General features: G+C 43.0%; 1 protein-coding gene across 1 annotated transcript in view; it reads left to right on the top strand.

Moving 5' to 3' along the window:
* The window catches only part of B4GALNT1 (beta-1,4-N-acetyl-galactosaminyltransferase 1), a 44,545-nt gene that overhangs the window by 2,713 nt on the left and 21,054 nt on the right, over positions 1–20,778 (top strand). Inside the window, exon 2 of the mRNA XM_081900786.1 lies at positions 3,179–3,256. Coding sequence (XP_081756912.1) covers positions 3,204–3,256 — 53 coding nt within the window. The 5' untranslated portion in view covers positions 3,179–3,203. The remainder of the gene's footprint in view (positions 1–3,178; positions 3,257–20,778) is intronic.

Genomic DNA, 20,778 nt, shown 5'->3' with positions numbered 1-20,778 from the left:
TGCAGAAAAGGCCCCGTTCTTGTGCTGCCATCCTCCACAAAGGGCAAAGGTGCATGCAGCTGCCTCTGCAAGGCTTTGCAAAGTTAGCTAAGGTTCCTCTCTCTCCCGCCCCCTCCCCTTTTGCCCAATCCCAAGCAAGTCGATTTGGAAGTCTATTGAGTTCAGTGGGATTTACTCCCAGGTAAAGCTGGGGAGGAGCCAGGCTGCCTACAGAGAAGAGACCTACAAAACGAGTTTGCGGTTGCAAATAAACGTTTGTTTGTTAGGCTTCTATGTGCAGTGAAAAGGATGAGGTGGTGCTTATTTAGGAGTTGTTCCACAACCACCCTGCTAATCCCATGTAAATATAACTGCTGCACTCTGTGCTGGCTGTTTGATTCTCAGTGAAACAAATCAAGTCAGCTTCCTCATCCATAATCACATCCTGGTTGAGGGAGGTCTTGCTCAGAGCCTACGTGGCATTCAGCAACAGCAGATGAAGACCCAAGGGCTGGCTGATAGGACAATCCTCAGCAGCAACTCAGGTTGGTGGAGGGGCCGTCACACAGCCCAGTCCCTAGCTGCCTATACTTCGTGATGAGCATGGGTGGGAGGTTGGAGGGACTCTTTGAACAAGCTTCCTTAATTTACCCAGTTCCAAGAGCCTATTTCTGCAAAAGAAAGGGAAGTTCGAACTCCGCATTTCTCCTCATTATTCTTTTCATATAGCCAAATAGCTCTTTTGTACTTTGCAATAGTGAACCCTTGGTTATTTTTGCAGCTATGAGGCATGCTCTACTGCAGTTATGTGTTCTTGTTATTCTCCTACCTGGATCTCAGTGTTTTATTCTCTTCCTCCCACCTCTGATATTTTAATCAGCTGGGACCCCAAACTTGGTAATGAGTTACTTTCATTTGTATGCGTTCTTTTTAATTTTAGTGGATCCTAAACTTTGGAGGATGTTGCTGCCATTTATTTGGAGTTGGTGGTTGACCTCCATTCTTCAGCTGCATTGCTGACCTGTACAGTCATAGAATCACAGAATGATAGAGTTGGAAGGGACCCCAAGGGCCATCTAGTCCAACCCCCTGCAATGCAGGAATCTCAGCTAAAGCATCCATGACAGTAGGACACCCAACCTCTGCTTGAAAACCTCCAAGGAAAGAGAGTCCACCACCTTCCAAGGACACATGGCTCCCCCTCCGAAATCTTGGGATCTGTGGCTTGTTAAGGTTTCAGGATTCTTTAGGGAAAGTCATGTGTTTTAAATGTGTGTTAATGTATAGTGTGGATGAAGCAAACAGAAATCACACCCACACCAAACATGTAAAGCAATCTTAACAGTCATGAATCCTGGGAACTGTAGTTTAAAGTTGCTGATTTCTCAGAGCTACACTTCTCAGCACCCTTAACAAATGACAATTTCCAGGATTCTCCATGACTAAGTGGTAAGAGTGCTTAAATGTATGCATACCCTCCAACATTCCTCAGATGAAAATAGGGACATTTCTCACTCCTCTCAACTGACCCTCCTTGAACCCCCCCATTTTTGTACCCCCCCCTTGCAGAGCATTTCCCATCAGAAGATGGGCGGGAACCACACCTCCCTAATGGGACCTAGCACACATGCCCTCCCCCATCCTGAGAAAACCCCTTTATTTTATTTTTATTTTATTACTTGGTAGATTTACATAAAGAAATACTCACCCAGAAATTTATTTATTTTTAGAAAGGGGCAAGATTAGATGTAGATGCACCAAGTTTTGTTTTTTAAATCAAGATCCATTCTGTTCCCTCTTTCTTCCTGTTCTTTCTGAAGGCTTGCTAAATGCAGACTCCATGCATGATTTCAACACCAGTCATTTCGCTTCCCCCTTTCTGTCTACTGAATAATAGTTCTGGAGAAGGCAAAAGCTTGCACACTGTTTTCTTTCAAGCATCTTTAACATTGCTTGAGAAAGGTATTTTCTAATGTAGATTTTGAATGAAGAAAGAAAGTTAAGATCGTTTTTTTTAAGACTATGGTGGCAACTAAAGCCACATGTATGAATTGGCTCTTAGACCTGGAACATGGTTCCAAGTTGTGCCCAGGAAACTCAAGAAACAATTAGAGATTCAATGGCCTTTGAGCATGTGCAGAGTGCCTTTCTCTCTTCCTTGAGCACATCCTGGGTTCCATGGGTCAGTGTCAGGGCCTCTTGCATTTCTAGAAGGGGTGAGGAGAGGAGGAGTCTGGGGTCCACCACTGTGTGCATGTGCCTGTTCATTTATCTGTTAACCAGACCCAGCCTGGTTACCTGTAAAAAGTTTAGGGGAGACGTGTTTGGTGAATCAGGATGCTACCCTAGAACAAACCAGAGATGTTTGAACTAGCACCAGCACCTTCTGTTGCAGAGATGGAGAACCTGAGACTCTCTGGATGTTGTTGGACTACAACTTCCATCATCTCTGACTCTGGCCTTTGTCCATGCTGGGCAAAGGGGCAAGATTAGACGTAGATGCACAAAGTTGTTGTTTTTTTAAAATCAAGACTCCTTGCGCTCCGTTCTGCTCCCCCTTCCTTCCTTCCTTCCCTCCCAGGGAGGCCCTTGCCCTCTGCCTGCCCCTCAGAGCCAGCACTTCACACAGGGTTGGGCCTTGGCAGTGGCAGCCTCTTCTCACCTGCTCTCTAGCAGCTGCTATGAGCTGCCCAAGGAAGTGGGGCAGCAGCAGCGGCCATGGAGAGGCCAGAGGGGCTCCCTTGCCTCCTCGGCTGCTCAGGAGAAGTGCCGGATCTTCCTCTTTTTTTGAGCTCGGCAGCAGCAGCACTGGCAGGGGAAATAGGGACATTCTGGGATTAAATGAGAAACTGAGATGGCTTTTGTAATTCTGGGACTGTCCCTGACATATAGGTTTGATTACAGAAAATTCATTGCTGATATTTGTGAGTAACAACAACTAGAGAACCCCTTTTTGTTTGAAAAGGAATGCATTTGAGACGTATGGGTCTGAAGATTGGGGAAGTATTGCTTAACAGAGGGAATGTTTAGAATAGTTTTTTGGGGGCAACTGACAAACAAAAATTCGAAAGTCCTGTTTTATTTTTATTTTCCCTTTGTTTCTTTTCTCATATATATGTCCCTCCTTTTTATCTTATTTCTTCTCTTTTCTTTTCTTTTCCTTTGGTGTCCTCTGCTCTGGGCCATTACTGGGTTCCAGGATTACACACACATGAAGGTGGTGGATGGATGGCGGGATCCTGAGTGAGAAACTGGAAGAAGAAACGAAAGCTCCCAGGTGAGAGCTGGGAGGGTTCACCACTTTCTGTGTGAGACAAGGACTCTGCATTTTCTTTCTTCTTTCTTCAGACAATCTTAACCGCTATATCTCAAAGTCCTACACGCAACCTCAAACTTCCATCATTTATAAATAACTTACACCTTTCTGATGTCAACAACAGACTAGAAAATATTTTTGTTCATTAAACAGGAAGCTGCCTTAAATATCTCAGGTTTAGGACGGTTGAGACTGACTAACCGAAGGGCTCCAGGGTTTCAGAGAGGGGAGCATGGAATTCCAGCCCTGCCTGGAGATAACAGGGATGGAACCTAAGGCCTTTGCATGCAAAGCAGATGCACGGCCCCATAGCTGTTGCTCTTCCGCAATCATTAACACCTTGCTCAGTCCCTGAAAGGGCAGCCAGCTCCAGAGCTCCACAGATTTCAACCGAGTTTTAATTGATTTTAACTTGTTTTAAACCAAGCATTTTATTAACTGTTCTTTTAACCTGGAAGCTGGAGAGCAGAAGAATGTGAACTGTGAGATAAGCAATAATTAACAAACTTGGAGCTTATCTGTTCTGTCAGGATCCCGTTTATCAAGTGGAAAGGGTGGAAGGTGACTGAACTTGACACAGTAATTGTTGAGATTTTAACTTAGCTTTGAACCTAAAAAGGCACCCAGAGGCAAGACAAGAATCCGGACCAGTCCCGTAATGATACTGGGGCTCATAAATCCAGTAAAGCAGAGAAACAGATGAGAATACCTTGCTCATACCCAAGCTGGGCTCCCCTAGCCCTATTCGTAAGACAAATTCATGTGTGGAGCCAAGCCAAGTAGCCACACCCTTAATACAATGCATGTCTGCCCTCTGGCCCTCTGGTGAAAGTCTGTAAGGTGTGCGTCTTTCAGCGTGCATCACTGTGCCTGAGAACACCAGGTGGTGCAGCCTGGGACATGCATGACAAGTTGGGGCATGGGATAGCAGCTCCTTGCAGATGTTCTTGTTAGTATCTCTGCTCTTTCTACCCAAGGGAACTTAGGTTGGTATTGTGTAACTTTTGAACCGGGCTCCTGTGATCTTCCACCCAGGGGACTGATCTGAACTCAACTGCACCCGCTTAGCTTCAGCAATGCTGCAGTGGATTCTCCCAGATCAGTTAGGCTTTTAAAGCCCTGCAAGGCTTGTGAGTCTGAGGGTGCTGTGGGCGTGTATGTGTGCCATCATGTATATGCAAGGTAACCTTGAGCATAAAGACTGGCACCTCCCCCCCCCCCCCCCGGCAGAGTTTATGTACCTTTAACTGATGTATGACAGGCAGAAATCCAGCAGGTCAGAAGAACCAACATTTTGAGTGTTATCCCTTGGAAGCCTATGGGATTTAAATTCCCACTTTTAATTGCTTAAAGGGGTTGTTGTGGATCCCTTTGTGTGCTGTCACTGACTTGAATTTGTATAAGATTTCAGGCTTGGACACAATTGTATTTGAACTTGGTGGAGCTTACATTTTGAACCATGTACAGTTTCAACCATGTGTGCAAGCATATGGATGGAGTCAGAGGGTGCGTATGTGTGGTTCTTAGTGCACGTAGGAAGGAGGAGGGGGTTATTAGTGATTCTATGAAAGAACGGGTGCAGATGACTAGTACTTGCTGAAACAAACATGGAAGAGAAGTGAAATGAGACTTTTTCAAAAAAGAACAGGCTGATACCCCACCCTCACCCACCATGGCCCCCTCCACCTCTTTTCCCCTTCCCCCCCTAATGTAACACTAATGTCTCAACAAATGAAACCGACTGTGGCGATCACACAGGGTCCCCGGACGTTTGATGGTCTGTTGATCCCTGTGCCACCACTGTGATTGTCTCTTGGCTGCCACCAACCCGTTTCTCTTGGGTACACACGGAGTCCAGACAGTTGTTAACATTAACAAATAATCAAGTTTATTTTTATAGGCATGAACAACTAACAACTTCAAACTGATTATCCCAACTATCTATCTGACTCCACCTAACAGCTCCTCTCACTCTCTCACCACACAACTCGACCAACCCACAGACTCAACCTCCCTCTTCCTTCTCCAATTCTCAACTGACTTTCAAACAACACCAACTCTCTCTCTAACTCTACCTCCTCCCCTCAGGTTCTCACTGGCCAATCATATCACACTCATTTAACCCTTTCCTTATGACCCACCTAGGAGGCAAACGCCACACCGACCTGTAGAAAATGTTCCTTGAAAAAAGAGACATTGTACATACTTTGTAAACATACTTTGCAATCTTTAATAAAAAATACATTTTTTTTTAAAAAAAAGCTGCCTTGAGAATTAAGCAGTGCCTGCTAATAATTCAGGCACGGCCAGCAAATGGACTGCAAGTCCTAATGTAATTGTTTCTATGGAACTAAGCAGGTCTGAGCTTGCTACTACCCCAGTGGGAGAAAGCCTGGGCATCCCATAGGTGCTGCTTTGAGCAGGAAGAGAGCAATACACAATTTTAACAAATACAATTTCTGCCTTTAAATGGAGATGAAATGAACTAGGCATGCAGTTTTTTTCCCACTTTGTAAGTTCATTAGTAACAATGATGGGGTTCAATACTGGATTGCAAGAAGGGGCCGTGCCCCGGGGGCTGGCAACCCATACTACGCCACTGATCCTCCAGATTTCTCATGGAGGAGGCCCTTGAAGGGCCTCAGGGGATGATCATAGCATCCAGGTACAGTAGGTTCATATGGGGTGAGGCAGACCTTGAGCAATTGCAGTCCTAAGACAGTTAAGAATTTGAACTGGGCCCAGAAACTAATTGGCAGCTAGTGCAGTTCAACCAGGATTGTAATATGCTCAAACTTCCTTGCTCCAATGAGCAACCTGGTTACCAAATTCTGCACCAGCTGATGTTCCTGAATATTGTTCAATGTTGCAGTGGATTCTTCCAGATCAGGGGTGTCTAATGTGACGGCTTCCAGGTGTTTCTGGACCACAGCTTCCAGCATTGCTGTGCATCCTTTTTGTGACTGAACCAGTGCAGATTTCCGTCCCAGGTATTTTAAATGTTTTATTAACTAAAAATGTAACAACAATTTGGTTATTTGACGAGTACTGGCGCTCAAGGTTAGCAATTTATATATTCAAAAGGTTCTGATGCTAAAGAAAGAGGGGGGTTTGCTCTGCCAGACTTAAGGTTGTATTATGAATCGGCAGCTTTCTGCTGGTTGAAAGATTGGCTGCTTCTTGAAAACACTGACGTTTTAGATTTGGAAGGATTTAACAACGCTTTTGGATGGCATGCATATTTGTGGTATGACAAGGCTAAAATTCATAAGGCTTTCAAGAACCATATTGTTAGGAAAGCAGTGTTTAATGTCTGGACAAAATATAAAGACTTATTAGAAAACAAGACCCAATATGGAGGCCAAATGGCCGAAATATTGGGAAATACTAGAAAAAGACGGAGATAATTGGAGGCTGCAGAGTTTGGAGAAACTAAAAGATAAAGTGCGAGATTGGCTACATTATGCTCAGATTAAAGAGGTTTTTAATTTGGATAAAAATATTCCAGGTAGGATAGGATTCCAGATAGGATTCCAGGTGGAAAAATCGAAGTTGGAAACAGAACTGCTAGAACCTAAGACTAAGGTACTCTCAAGAATGTACAACTTGCTGTTAAAATGGAATACACAAGATGAAACGGTTAAATCAGCTATGATAAAATGGGCACAGGACATTGGGTATAATATCATGTTTGCTGACTGGGAAAGGTTATGGACCACCGATATGAAATTCACAGCATGTAATGCCTTGAAAGAAAATATTATGAAAATGATATATAGGTGGTACATGACCCCAGTCAAGCTTGCAAAAATATATCATCTGTCTGACAATAAATGTTGGAAATGTAAAGAAACTGAAGGAACGTTCTTTCACCTCTGGTGGACTTGCCCTAGGGTTAAGGCTTTCTGGGAAATGATATATAATGAGTTGAAAAAGGTATTTAAGTATACCTTCCCTAAGAAACCAGAGGCCTTCCTTCTGGGCATTGTAGGCCAGAGGGTGTTAAAGAAGGACCGAACATTCTTTATGTATGCAACAACAGCAGCAAGGATACTTGTTGCCAAACACTGGAAAACCCAAGATTTGCCCACGCTGGAAGAATGGCAGATGCAACTGATAGACTATATGGAACTAGCAGAGATGACTGGCAGAATCCGAGACCTGGGAGAGGAAGCAGTGGAAGAGGATTGGAAGAAATTTAAGGACTATTTACAAAAATATTGCAAATTGTATGAGTGTTAAGAAGGATGCGAGATTGAAAATAACATGGCACCACTAAGCTAGTTGAAAAGAATATGAGAACAAGTGAAATTTAAGAGAAAGATAAATTTTGGATAAATATTATGTCTAAATTAAGTACTTGAGACGTAGATAAAAGTATTTAAAGTTAGGGACACAATATTGGAAATTTACAAATTAAGAATTGAAACAAGGTGATAAATTGCTGGTTAAAGTTTTATAAATTAGGAACGCAGGAACGAGAGATGTGAGGAAGTCCAAAAAGCGAAGAAAATATGGTTACTATCTATTTGATTCTGTTGTGGTATGCTTTTTGTATAAGATGTAAACTCTATTTTAATAAATATTTATATATATATATAACAAGAAGCCGAAAGCACCAGCCTGAAGATGACGAGTGAGACCTCGTCGAAACGTCGCCTAGACACCCCAACTTTTACACGGGAAGACACCCGAGGACACCAAAACCTGCATGTATATATATATATATATATATATATTCAAAAGGTTCTGTGTTTTGACTTCTAATATAGTAGAACTTAATGAAATCCGTCTCAGAAAGGACAAAGCAATAATCAGTTTGCCAAGATGTCACTGCTGTATTGCAATGTCAAAAAGTGTCATAGTGTGTGAGATGTTCAAAGGAGTAGAGGGGGGTGACCAAAGTTGAGCCATATTTTGACTTTATTGCTAAATTAAGCATCACTTAATTGTACTTTCTCAGTATACGCAGTAATTTTCCCATTATTACTATTTTTGTGTGCAAAGTAACCTCTACAATCTGTAGCAATCTGTTCTCTTTCTGCTTCTTGAGAGCAACGTATGTACATCTACACATGCATGCACACTCCACACAGATAACGAATCTCGATAGATATCGTATTAAATCCTGAAAGAACCTCAAATCACCATATTCTACTCTTGCAGATTTGTGATGAATTATTGTGGAGACAGTTGATGGCTTTCTGTATGCATTGGCCTTAAATTATTATTGTTACTTTTTTATTCATAATTGTATGTTTTATCTTTTTTTTTGTAAACTGCTGAGAGGTTTTGTACAATCAAGCTGTTAAGTTGTTGCTGTTTGTTCCGATTCAGGGCTGAAGATCAGGTTTCCCGGGGGGGGGGGGATGCAGCGGAGCAAATGGCAATGTGGGTGAGCCCCCAGACTCCCATGTGAGCCCAGGACACAGAGGCAAAGGGTTTGCTTATGCCTTACTTCCCATAGTAAATGGCAGCAGAGTTGGGCTCTAGAGTCTTCTCCCTACCCAGCTCAGTCGGAGATGCAGGCTCTTAGAAATCATTCAGGGAATGTTATTAGGGAAGGTGGTCTTGGCATTGGAGGAGAGGGTAAGAAAATATAGCCTTGGCATGGGAAGCACCTGGGAGCCAGATTGAATCTCTGCGGTTCCCAATTCTCCATCCCTAGGATGGGATAACTAACATGACTCAAATGTTTGGCTTCACCTGGAGATTTCTGATGGAAGGGCTGAGGCTAGAGTGATTTCACCTGGAGGAAGTTTATCCAAGCATGTAGTTTATGAGTTGCATCACTTTCCAGGAAGAACTTTGCCACAGTCCCACTCCTCTCCATGAGTTGTCAGTTTCCTTGTTCTCAAGATCCTATAGTCAATTTAATTTTCTTTTACAGGTATGTCACAATATCATTATCTGCTCAGGCAATCGCTAGTGTCATTTCCTTATCCTGGCTGTAGGTATAATAGTTTTGAGGAAGCAATAAATGATGTAGCTGCTGCTTCTCCACTGGTCCCCTTGCTCAACTTCCTCAAGGACATCTTCTTGCAACAGGTGGAGGGGAAGAGGGAAGGCAGAGGGGCTAGTGAAGGAACAGAATGGGGAGTGCGACAGAATCTTCTCCCATTGCCTCAGAGCTTAAGACTATAGATAGGATCTCTGGTGGGTGAGGTGGCAGTCTTCGCCCCCCGTTCAACGGTGTGTGTGTTCTGCAACATGTTCTAGTTCTCGATTTACACTGCTTGGCTTGTTCTGTGATGCTTCCCCAATGCTACCACATTACTGCTGGCTGGAGGAGCTGTAGTGCAACCAAAACAGAACAAGGATAAACAAGGATATATTTGTGTTATAAAAAGTAACAGGATATGCACTTATTGAGCATGTGAAGTAATACACCTGCCCCCAGGGGTGGGCTATGGTAATTTTTCGTAATATGGCACCCTGTGCGAGCCCAAAATTTTATGCCCCCAAATGCATCTTCTCAGTTTTGTACCCCCCTTGGCTTGGCACCCTGTGCCTGCACCACCTTAAATCTGGTGCTGCTGCTGCCCCAAATTGTCATTTGCAGGTGCAAATAGCTTTGGAAGTGGGATCACGTGTGACGACCACGATGGCCTCACAAGCACAGATCACCATGAATGTGCAGTAAAAAGGATGAAGTTTAGGAGTTTATTTAGGAGTTGTTCCACAATCACCCTGCCAAGCCCATGTAAATATAACTGCTGCACTCTGCCCTGCCTGTTTGATTGACTGTTCCGTTTACAAGACCCCTGGTAACTCACTTACATTCTTGTTCTAGGAAGTGGTATGGGGACGGGGAGGCTGAGAGAAGACCCAAAACTATGATGTTTGAGTTTTGGTTGGAATTTTTGGAAAAGAGAGGGAAAACAAAACTCCAAAACAAAAAGTAAGCAGGGTTACAGTAGGATTTTTTTTTTTAAGAATATTTATTAAAGTTTTCAATAGTAGTACAATAGAAATCAAAAAGAAAAAAGAAAAAAATAACAAAAATACAAAAATGAAATATAATTAAAAGCACACAAAATTTCCATTACTTATTTCCATTAACTTATTTCCCAGACCTCCTCATACCTCCCTTTTTCGTATTCCAATTCAAATTGTTAGTTCAGCAAATTCGTATCAATAAATTTTAACCTAATTCTAAACTTTATTTTCCATATTCTCTTAGGGCATTACAGCTGGAAACCACTTAGTTTCTATCCAACATCATTCTAACATTCATTAATTTTGCAATATTTCTGTAAATAATCTTTAAATTTCTTCCAATCTTCTTCAGCCAACTCTTCTCCCTGGTCTCGGATTCTGCCGGTCATTTCTGCCAATAGGGTTACAGTAGGAATTTGCAGCAGCTGACCAAAGTGAACACTATTCACCAGACATGTATGGTGACCTGTTAGGGACTTGGGGTCAAACCATTTCCTTCCTGCAGGGCAAATAGGAGCTACATGGGGAGGGCAATTCAGAGTGGGGAAATGATGGCAGGTGAAAGGGTTAAATTGTCCTGATCCAGCCCCCTCCCCCCTCCCCCCTCCAGTGGCATGTAGCTTTGGGGAGGGGGACAAGGGGGGGGGTCGTATTTATCCTAAAATCATGGTGTCGATAATGTATTGTATTTTTTCTTTTATCTTTTTGTCAACTGCTTTGAGGGTTTCTTGTATAATCATATTTTGGTGGCATGTGGTTAACCTGATTTTGCCACTGACTGAAACGCCTTAAACCTTTTGGGGGAGGGAGAGAGAAGCATCTGGTGGGCAAAAATATCTGCCTGGAGACCATGTTCTGCTCTGTGGGTCAGATGTTGAGCAGGCCTGGGTCAATGATTGGAGCTCAGCTAGAGGCTAAATGAGGCTGTTTGGAGACCATAATATCCTAATAGCAGGGAAGTGATTGAGATTGGCTTTGTTTCATGTCTGGTTTAGATCCCGAACTGGGATTCTGTGAGTGCATAACAACAATTATTTAATACTTTAGACGTTCCCTAGCTCCTTTAAATGCGCACATCTTCTTTCTAGCTGTGTTTGCTATTAAATCAGATGTGACACTAATGGGCTTCTGACTAGCTGTCCATTTCACAATATTGCTGGTGATGATGTGCTCTTCGTTGCTACGAATCTGATTTGCACCCTGTCAATTTCTGGTTGGCTTATTCTGAGAGCAGGAGATCACTGCAGTGATTTCTGTCTGGAATGACTTCTGTAATTTTGCAATTGCATGGCCACTGGCTAGGATTTTCAGGCAATTTTTTGGTGAGACAAGTAGACCAGATCTGAAAACAAGGCAACTTGCAGCTTTAACCGCTAATTAATGTTGCAATACAAAGGCTGTTAAATTCAAATTAGGAATGAGTTTGCTATCTTGAGCTTTCATCAGTTGTACAGTGCAGTCTATTAACAGAGTGAGGGCGTTAGAAAAAGCATTACAAAAGTCTATCACTCAGGATAACATTTCATGCATCTGTTGAAGTTCACTATTGTCTGTGAAAGTTTATGCTATGATGTATTCATTGGTCTTTAAGGTGCCTGATGTTTTTTTCTAGGCAGCAAGGTGCCACAAACCTTTTGTGACCTACTTCCAAAGGAAACAGAACTTTTAGTGGGGCATGTACCTATGAAACAGCTTGTCACTCAGAAGTGAGGACAGACGTGCATAGCCATATACCGGTACTTGGGACACCAGATAGGGGTAGAATCATGCGCAGTGAAAGCTATGATGTAATCACAGCCGGATCTAATGTTGCTACAAACATTGGATCCCACATCTTCCAGTGGAGTTGGCTGTGTCAGTCCATTACAATAATTATAACAGCCATACGGCACCTGGAACGAACTAGCAGACTCATCCTAGCATAAACATTTCTCCCTCCATCCTGCTCCCACACTCGGACTCACGTGGACATACTGGGGTGTGCATGAAAATGGGACCAAATGACCATGAGATGCAAAAAGTACTGTCTCTGATAATTCTGTATAAAATTTATGATAGGCAAAGCTACCATTCAGCTACCAATCACCCCGGTTTTGCTATTCTTATCCCTACCTTTAGTGGGACAGGAAACAGTTATTGTGATTCAAACCCAACTGATAGAGCCAAATGTCTTGATAACTTTCTAATTCAGCTATTTCACCCTGTTTTGGAAGTTTTTAATGTTTGATGATTTAGCATGTTTTTAATATTCTGTTGGGAGTGCCCAGAGTGGCTGGGGAATGCAATGCCTTTGTTGCAGAAAGGCACTTCCCAAGAAAGCAGTATACTGTCTCATAAAGCTGAAATGTTATCCCACTGGTTTCTGAATATTGCAATTTATTGCATCAGATTTGTGACCAGTTTGTCTTCATTTCAATGTTTGTCCTGTACTGAAGGCAATCGTTGATGGCATGTATCCCTTTGGCAAATAAGCTGGTGAGTGAACTCCTGATGAGGTGGTAATTTTTTTCTGGCAGGCTGTCATGAGGCCCTACTCCCTGCACGTTCATACATGATGTTTGTTCATACTGCCCTGAACTGTAGTCATGGCCTTCACCAAGGGTGGGTGATGACTCAAACAATAGGAAGATCCCAGGGTTCTGGAACGAGGTCAGTATTTTGGACAAGGACCAATATGCAGATTCAGGACTGCTGTTTGCAATCCTTCCACTGAGGCAGAAAAACCAGATTGTCTCAGCAGGATTCTGAGCAACTAACGGGATTGGGTTAGTCAAGAAGAAAGTCCATACCCTGTTAACATCCTGTAATGGTGTTGTCTGAGTGGTGTCTCATTGTAGCAAATGTCTAATATAAATCCTTCAAGTGCACATCCCCATCCAAGCTGGAACAAATGTGGCTGAATCCAGGACTTGGATATAGATGGAAGATCTTGTGTTATGCTTTGCATGGAAGCAAGAAGTGTGCAAACATGTTTTGCAGTCAGCTGGTTTCTATTATAGGCTGGTGCCTATTTGTCTACTATGCAGTTTTGCAGTATCATCCATAAAACGAACCTGCATGTGGACAGGTCTATGCTTGGGTTGATGGTGAGGTGAATATTTTTTCACTAGTCCTAGTGTACAGTCGTACCTCGGAAGTCGAACAGAATCCATTCCGGAAGTCCATTTGACTTTCGAAACGTTAGATTTCCAAAGCACGGCTTTTGATTGGCTGAGGAAGCTCCTGTAGCCAATCAGAAGCCTCGTTGGATGTTCGGCTTCCAAAAGAACGTCCAAAAACCGGAAAATTGATTGCCGGTTTTTGATCATTTGGGAGCCGGAACGTTTGACTCCCAAGGTGTTCATCAGTCAAGGTACAACTGTACAGTACTGTACAGTCTCCTGCCCATGGGTCCAGATGATGAAGATGTCATCAATATAACTTGGGGGAGGTGTTTGTGGGCAGAAGCAGAAGTAAGTGTTGTTCTAAAATAGCCATGGATATGTTTGCATACTGTGTTTCCCATTTACCTGTCTTTTTGAAATAATGGTGTTTGAGGACCAAGTGGCAAAACTTGGTAGCTATATGTGGTCCAGCATCCTGGATAACATTCCTGATGGCTGGTACTCTGTTTTTGTGGGGGAAAGTGGTCTGGAACCTCAGTATCCCTGATTGCCAAAATAATATTCCCCGGGATAGAGAAAGACTTGTACAGTAGTTGCCCAACAGAGTTGGTGGTTTTCTTTGCGGAAGGAAGAAAGGAAGAGAAAGAAAAATATTTGAAGGAAAAGATGGATTGAACAAACAGGCTCCTGTTCTAAATGTAGAAATGTAGCATCAATGTAGCATTCTCCATAGCAAATTGTCTTTTTGCAGGTCCCTCCCACCCTGCTTTTCGACACAAGACTCTTTGTAATGCTTTGCAATGCAAATGTGAAGCTGAAGTTTGGACAGAATGCTCATTGCATGGCAAATTCTTCTCTGCTCCTCCAACACCGTTCTTGCAAATGTAGTTGTGTTGACCCACAAGAAGAAAATCCAAAATCCACATTAGGGCAATACCCTTATTAGGCCAACCAAGATACTACAAGTAGCATGCGAGCTTCTGAGTTCTCCTATACAGGTATTATCTAGATGATAAAAAAAACCAAGACTGGTGAGAGGAAACCTGTGTATTTTGCAAAAGTAAAAAATGATACACTTGTGATTAACAGCTGGATCTTATATTTCTAAAAATTGGAGTGTCAACCATTGTATGCTTCTTTTTCCCAGAAGCCCTGCAAAGCACCTAATAGAGCCTCATTTGAATATTGCAAACTCCTTCCACGGTCTTTCTGACTGAATTCAGACTCCATGCATGATTTCAACACCAGTCATTTCGCTTCCCCCTTTCTGTCTACTGAATAATAGTTCTGGAGAAGGCAAAAGCTTGCACACTGTTTTCTTTCAAACATCTTTAACATTGCTTGATAAAGGTATTTTCTAATGTAGATTTTGAATGAAGAAAGGAAGTTAAGATCGTTTTTTTTAAGACTATGGTGACAACTTAAGCGACATGTATGAATTGGCTCTTAGACCTGGAACATGGTTCCAAGTTGTGCCCAGGAAACTCAAGAAACAATTGGAGATTAAATGGCCTTTGAGCATGTACAGAGTGCCTTTCTCTCTTCCTTGAGCACATCCTGGGTTCCATGGGTCAGTGTCAGGGCTTGTTACGTTGCTGTGCGCATGTGCCTGTTTATTTATTTGTTAACCAGACCCAGCCTGGTTACCTGTAAAAAGTTTAGGGGAGATGTGTTTGGTGAATCAGGATGCTACCCTAGAACAAACCAGAGATGTTTGAACTAGCACCAGCACCTTCTGTTGCAGAGATGGAGAACCCGAGACTCTCTGGATGTTGTTGGACTACAACTTTCATAATCTCTGACTCTGACCTTTGTCCATGCTGGCTGGGGCTGATGGGAGTTTGAGTTCTCATCCTTGGTCTGTTGCCACAATTTTCCAAGTTTAAAATGGACCTACCTAAGGAGCAGCATGTGTATTTTTTTCATGTCCCCTGTGTTTATTTACTTTATTTCAAACATTTACATCCCACTTCTTGATTGTAGTTTTCCAAGGCAGGAGGGTTGTATGTTGCTGGTGTGTGACTTTCTGGCAGAGTTGGGCAGGGTTGTGGTAGAGCTGCTTTGCACAAAGCTGGGGCAGGATGTGGTAAAATAACGACGAGCATCTCTGCATTTGAAGAGATAACTGACTTTGTGAGCAGAGATCACTAATAGGATGAATGATGGGAGTTCAGGCATAGAATACAACCTTTTGATAACTTTCTGATCAATTTGGGCTAGATTTTGCCTAGAATTTCTTTCTTAATTACAGGTCTTGATCTTGGAAGGTGTGAATCATGTCAGAAAAAACGGTGCCTGTGATCATGCACAGAGTGTTCTTTTCTTCCCCTTTTCAGTAACCACAGTTTGCATCCACATACCTGGAACTGGGGTAAGGTTTTCCAGGAAAGATTGTGTGACCTTCCCATTCACAGTTCACCTCCAGCATCACTTGCTTGAAATAAAACAGGGAGGTAGAAGACCTCGCCTTACTAAAGAAGGCCAGTCTAGCTTACACTGTGATTCAGCCACGCAAATCTGTGGACCAGCTGAAGTGCCCCAGTATCTTTCTCTCACTAGGTCTGGTTCAGATGACATACTAAGCCAAACCATGGCTTGGGATGGCTCAACTGCAGAATGACCATGGAGGAGCAAAGTACAATAGCCACAGTCCCCTTTCTGGAGAGCGTGCTAAGCCATGGTTAAACTCACTATGATGTGTGAAACCAGGTCACTATGGCAGGAATCTTTGTAGAATCCTTGTTTTCTCCCTGTCAAAGGCTGTTTTCTGTAGTGCAGATATATTTCTTGGCTGCTGTAGGTTCTACATTCAAATTATGTAATAACCACATTATACTTTGTGTGCTAGAACTGTCTTTGATTCAGTGCTGTGGATGTTAGTTAAGAAGGAATATTTCATGCACTTAACAGGATTTTCAAGAAAAGGAAAAAGTATGAGCTTTCAGATGCACTAGAAGTTTAGGCAAAATCTGATGAGAAAGCAGGACAATGTTGCTTCCAGGACAGAATAATAATGTGTGAAAGGTGCCCCACTCCCAAGAAGGGAAAACACCCTTGGGTAAGATTATTTTAAGGCAATGGGAGGTCCTGGGCTCTCCAATACTGGTAGATAATATGCATTCTCATGGCAAGTAGTCATGGACAGCTTTATGAATTAGTCTAATTTGTCATCTTTTTTAAGCAACCCAAGTTAGTGGCCATTTCTATATACTATACAAGTGAATTCCCTAGTTTTAACTACCTGCTGTGTGACGAAGTATTTCCTTTTGACCTCAGTCTTCTAACATTCAACTTTATGGAGGCCCCAGCTCTGGCTTCGCAGTCATGTGGTTTGCCCTTTGCTGAAACTTTTCTGACTCTACAGTAGCACATAATGAACGGTCTTGTCTTGATTTTATGTGTCAGCAGTAGGAGGCCCACAGGCACTCTGAGAACTCTGTTAAAGGGATCACTGCCATTTCTCTAGTGCTTGTACTGGTCTTCCTCCATGTTAATTTCCTAAATGTGAGGCATTGTTGGCAGTATTTTGGGGACAGTTGGCACAGTGCTGCAACTTTGCTTTCTCCCCCAAGGATGGGAATTAATGCCTCTTCGCCCAGGGCCGGGTGTAGGAGACGGGGACTTTTTTTAAGAGCAGAAGTGATGTCAATGTGATGTCTAATGAAAAAAGAGGGTCCACCCACACTTCGCTTGTCCCGTGCCTAGAAAAATCAGAGCAAACCTCAATTCACAGGAACTTGACGTTTGCTTCAGTTGATTGGCATTTGCTCTGATTAAGTGGTGAAGTTTTCCCCGGAGGGAGAGACAGGTACAAACAGAAGTGTGGACAAGCCCTGACTGGCGGTCCTTGCGTATGGAATCGAGTGAGGCTAATAATCGAGCAGAGGCTTTTGTCTTTGATTGTGTTCCTACCTTACTCTAGCAGTTGAAATGGTAACACTTCCTTTTTCAGGTTTGCATTTCTTCTACTTATTTAGAAATGTGCCAAATCATTTACGAAAGAGGGCCCTTCTTGGACTCATAAGGAATTGTTGCTGAAAGAGATTTGGAACATATCCAGAAGAATTCAGTGTTGCGCGGTTGTTATCATTCCATTAGTGCAAGCATTTCTGCTTGCCTGACAGAATGACCTCTCCTTTCCTCCCCCCATGCGCTGTTCTGGAGGTTTTCCAGAGCAGATCGGGAGAAGGAGAGTGGAAGAAGCCGCCCTGCCCTGGTGTGCTCACAGGAGCCCTTGTGTCGGCTTCGGTTAGTGTACTGGGTTAGTTCAATCTGGCCCATAGCTTCCTTCTTGACAGCAGTCATATGAGCAATTGCTGTCAGTTGGAAATCCCCCAACTTTAGTAGTACAGTAATGCAATGGTATGATAATGTTTGGGAGACAGCTTTTATGACCATAAAAGACGAGAAGAAGGTTGCGATGCACAAGTAAATTGATAGAACTATGGAGTTTAAAAACCATTGTAATTCAAAATATTAAGATATTGCACAACCTTGTGCCTTATTTTCACACATGATTGCTGTGCATTAGGCTGCAGTTCCCATTATCCCTGACAGCTGACCATGAAGGCAGGGGTGTGGTGTGACGGATTATTTTTTTCCTTCTCTGTCTTAGCTGCTGCTTTCTTTCTTCTGCCACTAAATAAGTATGATTGCCTAGAATTGTAGTCATTATATATGTAATTTTTGTACAATACGCTACAGCAGTCGCCACTAAGCTCTATGGGCAACTGGGCACATATGGTATCTTGAGGAAGCAACAGGGGTGCCCTTTACAAAATGCTTGCAAAAAATGGTTGCCATATGAAAAAGAGACAGGGCCGCAAGATGGTCCGTCAGTTGGGTGAAATGGCACCTACATCAGCCACTGCCACATTTACTCTCTGCAGCTCTCCTCTGTTCAGAACAGATGGGAGGGTAGGCACCCATTCCTGAGCCAGTGCAAATAGAAACTGAGCAGGATGAGTAAACAGTTTCTCGTATGTGGATTTTAGGAAATAGCTACTGAGACCTTTCGTGGACACCATAGGAGATATTAGTGAGCACAATGGCACCATGTTAGTGACTGCTTGTGTTGCAGTTTTGTATTTCTAAGAAAGAGCCAAAGATTGCATTTCAGCTGGCTTGATACCTTTTGTTAAAAGTCAATGTTTTCTACAAAATGAATTTATCCCATAATTTATTACTGTCAGCTGATTCTAATCAAATGGGTTTTATGCCACGGATTGCTGTTCTTTAGTGGGGTGTGTGTATGCATGTATAAATGTACGTATATCAGTTGATACAGCTGCCTGCATTTTTTGACTTTCTTCAAGGGTGTGGTGCAAACTTGTTTCATTTCCGTTGTTTGATACGGTTTCAACATCCCGTAGTGCAGGAAAAAACATGAATGCCTGTATCCTCACCATGCATCTTGCTCAACTGATGACTTGCCAAATCATTACTAATTGCTGTAGCTCTTCCCCACAGTATATGACTCACGCTGCTTCTAGTAACGACTGTGCAACTGGTGCAAGGAATGTTTCGAGAAAGCACACAACTCACTTGGATGAGAGGGTGCAGAACATTCTGTTTCAGAAAAAGGTAGGGCTGAAGGAGACAAAGTGTGGGAGGGACCAGATCTCAGTGGTAGATTGCTTTCTTTCATGCAGATCAGAGCTGGGCCAACTTGGTTCCCTCCTGATGTTGTTGGCTACAACCCCCACCATCACTGCCTATGGGCCATGCTCGCTGGGGCTAACGGGAGCAGGGAGTCAAACAGCATCTGTAGGGCACCATGTCTAGTTCAATCCCTGGCATCTGCAGGTTTTTAAAAAGATTGGGTAGCCCTGCTTTGGAATCTCAACTGCATCAGCCTCAGGCAGTTTGGCCAGTGGTCAGAGATGATGGGATGACAGGGTTCAATACTGGACTGGAGGAAGGGATTTAGGGAGTGGTAACAGTCCACGTGTTAGGAGGCGCTATATTTGTCCTGGGTGCTGGCGACCCATGCCATGCCACTGATCCACAAGGATAAATGGCATCTTCAGTTAAAGGGACCTCAGGCAGCAGGATTAGGAAATACCTCCTCCATCTTGGAGAGCTATACCTAGTCAGGGCTAGAAAGCACATTTGTCTGGAGTTATTGAACATGTTTATGTGAGCTGAATGGTTATTAAGTGTCTGAGTTACCTTCTAAATAGCATTTAACATATTTAATATGGTTTTGCTAATTCCCCGTTTGTGGCCTTAAAAAGTTTCTTTTGAAAACTATAAATGCGTGAGTGGCTCAAGGTAACCCAATATGCTCCATGGATGAGTGGAGAATTCTGTCTGGGTCTTCCCAACAGGCTAACCCCTGCACCAACTTCATGCAACTCAAAAGCCCAGATGCTGCAGTCTCTCTGTCGAAGCATGGCCAGGGAGCTAGCTCATTCAATTTTTTGGTTTGGTTCTGGTTCAAATATGACTGGTTTGGTTCCAGTTTAGACTGATAAGTCTACTTATTTAATAGATTTATATTCGACTTTTTTGACAAGAAAATGGCTCGCATTTACAGAATGCAAATGTATGCCAAATTGATAAGGACAAAATTTTGGGGGATGGTACTTAAAAGCTTCACTTAAGCTTCACTAGGGTCTAGCCTTGCAGGTTCGGAATCGATCAGGTTCAAGCAAGAGATCTCTGCCAGGCAAATTGGAAGCAAAACATTGGTTAGAAGAAAGCTGGATCATTTGTTCCAACTCCCAAGTAAAACATGGGAGAAGCCCAGAACAAAGGGCACATTCTGCTCTGGTTTCTGTCAGGACTGGTAATACCAGCTCCGATACTTTAGAGCGGTGATTGGTATACGCGGTAGCACATCTGAAGGATTATGGTGTCCTTGTTCCATTCATGCCATGGGTCGGGTCAACTCCACCCTTGGAACTAAATAAAACCATCTATTTGGCTACTTTTTTGTGAATGTTTCAGAAAGTGGGGTTTCTGTCAATGTTTGTAAAAAGCAAAAAAGGAGGAAAAGGTTCTGACCTCCCTTTGTCTCCTCAGCCTGGTCCTCAGACCCTTGTCGGCACAATAAGAGTCCACGAGAATATCCTTGCAGAGTTTTATTCTTAAAAGTCTTTGTGCAAAACACGACTGAATAAGAATACACATCAACACCAACCAACCAACCCAAACACCAGCCTCAGCACAAACTAACATTTCTCACTTTATATATACAACCTGCTGCAGGCCGCTGAGTCATGCGGACCCAGCTTTATTCGCATTAAAGAAACAGCGGCCATTTTAGCCGTGACAGTTTCCTTGCCTTATTACGGCACTGGGAACCCAGTAGAGGTTGCCTAATGGGGGGAAATGTATTGAAATTAGCAGTGGTGTGCATGCAATGTTGTGCAGCGGAACCAACTCTTCTGTTTTGGAGCTGTGGCTTTGTCAAATCCCTACAGCGTAACACTCAAG

The sequence above is a fragment of the Podarcis melisellensis genome (genome assembly GCF_964234715.1).
Source record: "Podarcis melisellensis genome assembly, chromosome: 2".
Lineage (NCBI taxonomy): Eukaryota > Metazoa > Chordata > Lepidosauria > Squamata > Lacertidae > Podarcis > Podarcis melisellensis.
Note: the sequence above shows the minus strand (reverse complement) of the source record. Positions and strands in the feature narration are given on the sequence as shown.